At 42.0% G+C, this 2327-nt stretch overlaps 1 protein-coding gene across 1 annotated transcript; it reads right to left on the reverse strand.

Moving 5' to 3' along the window:
- LOC104740772 (putative F-box protein At1g20795) lies at positions 871 to 2325 on the reverse strand (the record flags this gene model as incomplete). The annotated part of the gene is made up of 1 exon (XM_019235478.1): positions 871 to 2325. A coding segment is annotated over one exon (1308 nt), but the record flags the coding sequence as incomplete, so codon positions are not given.

Consider the following 2327-nt stretch of genomic DNA (forward strand, 5'->3'; position numbering starts at 1 on the left):
AAAAAAAAAAAAAAAAAAAAATTATAATGATACTGTTTGTACCACTTCAAAGTTCAAAGTAATAATGGACTACTCCACAAGATCAAAGACGAAGCGTACCATTTTCTCAAATGCATTGTTGGATATGATTAGATTTGTATGTTCTAGTTTGGTCAAGGGACTACCAACTCGGTCTTTTGTTAGCATTTTTTTTGGTAATTTTGGTCCACGTGCTCTGCGCTTGAGCACAAAAACTGTTCCAAATAGCCAAACCAGCAAATCATGGATTATATGTGGTCTTTTCCTGGGGCGTGTTCTTTTCAAGCGAAGAACTTCAAATTTACATCACCGGACAAGACTGCCAGAATCTTCACAAGGACTTGATACTTTCTTATGGAAATCAGGGAATGACACTTCCACACTGTAACTCCAACAACACTTGACAGCTCCTTCGTGATCCTCCCTACAGTTCGTGGAATTATATGATATGGTTCAAGAAGGCAAAACCACGGTACTGGTTCGCTTCACTTTGTGGTTAGCCTTTCGTCAACGCCTCCCAACTTGTGATAGACTTTTAACAATTGTGGCATCACAACAGTCTTAATTTACCCACTTTGTTCTGTCGCCAGTGAAACGCATGACACCACCTCTTCTCTGGATGCTCATTTTTGGGCCAGATTTGGAGTTTTTTTGCGTCTCACGTTTCTTACCTCAGCCTCCGTAGTCCGTAAGATCAAACGCTTCCTGCTATTGACGCGGATGTATGGCCACTCTAGCACTCTCATATAGAGTCCTTATTCTCAAGCTACTTCTTTAGGTGATTCTTTACATTAAAATCAAAACACAAACTATTAACTATGGATTGTAATAAGTTATAGCTAGAGAGTGAAACTTAACATTAAAACCAAACAAAAGTATTAACTGTATTCCCCACAATGGTTCAATTTATTCACTTCAATTGTCTCAATATCCTAAAAGAAGAACAATAAACAAGCATACAGTAATCTACTGTAAAAATACAAGAGAAAACATAACTAGTTACCATCCAAATCTAGTTTTTCTACTGGATCTTTTTCTTTTGCTGATTCTCTCCGCGTTTGAGAAAGAAGGCTCACCCACCATCATCTTCGGTTTCTTTTCTTCTTCAAGTCGCTTTTCATTTTTCTTTAACCATGCCAGAGCATAAGGATTGCTATCATCAATCAGTCTCATAATTTTCCTTAGAGAGGAGATGCGATTACCATTATTACCACGAACCGGTGTCACCCAATCGACGTCCACCTTCTCATTCAGTTCTCTCGCAAAGGATAAAGACAGTGTAAAATGGTGAAAGTTTTGATAACCATCGCACCACTGTGGAACCCAACCTACGAATCCCCACTCGTCGGCACTCAAGTCGTACACATGAATAACTTCGTTCTCCCTCACCACTAAACTCTTGCCGTCGTACGACCCAAGGTACCAGAACCTCGTCGACCTTTTGTCCACCGCTCGGTTTTGGATCTGCTGCACCAAGACCCACTTGGGATCGATGAGAATATTCCCGAGGTGATAAATGTAAATCACTTCATCCGTCGCTGATACCAATGCTAGTACGTTCCCTGCGACTGCGAACAGGTTCGCCGTGATAAGTTTTTGGGGAAGCTTGATAGGAACCAGCCGTGCTTGCTCTGTTTCTGGATTGAAAGCTAAAATGCTTCCGTCATTTCTTAGCCAGTGAAGAGACCCGTCCAAGTAAAGCGCTTTCTTATCCGCCATTAGCTCGCTTGTGCTGCAAGTAATAGTTGTCTTTGACAGTCTCCAACAAGAAGCCCCTGTGCTGATCTCGAACTGATACACCGTTTCGTCAGGATTCGAAGCGTCTTCAGTACCTTCTTTTATGATGACAACTTTGAATCTCTGAGTTGTTCGGTCAATTTGATCAACCGCAAAACCGATGCGGTTCAGATTCTCCCATCCGAGAATGAAGGGTACATCTTCTTTTCTGTCAGCACGATAAAGAAACTTCGATTTAGAGTGATCAAGGAATCGGTACCTCTTTGTGAGCGGGTTCACGACACAGAGACCATCCATTAAGAGCAGGAGGAGGCCAGAACAAAAGGAGAGAACCCGAGTCTTGACATCTAAGGGATCTTGGTTTCTGAATAACGTAGAATCGCCAAAAGGGTAGCAAAAGAGGAGGGTTGAGCCAAAGCTGGAGATGTGAAGCAAACCGGTTCCGACACGAGACATGTATTCGGATTTGAAATAGATATCATCGGATATGTGAGAGTTGATATATCGACCCGTGCATTGCATCATTGCCAGAGATTTCGGATCCAATCTGAAGAGAATCTGGTCGAGGATAT

Source organism: Camelina sativa, chromosome 14, assembly GCF_000633955.1.
Source record: "Camelina sativa cultivar DH55 chromosome 14, Cs, whole genome shotgun sequence".
NCBI classification, from domain to species: Eukaryota; Viridiplantae; Streptophyta; class Magnoliopsida; order Brassicales; family Brassicaceae; genus Camelina; species Camelina sativa.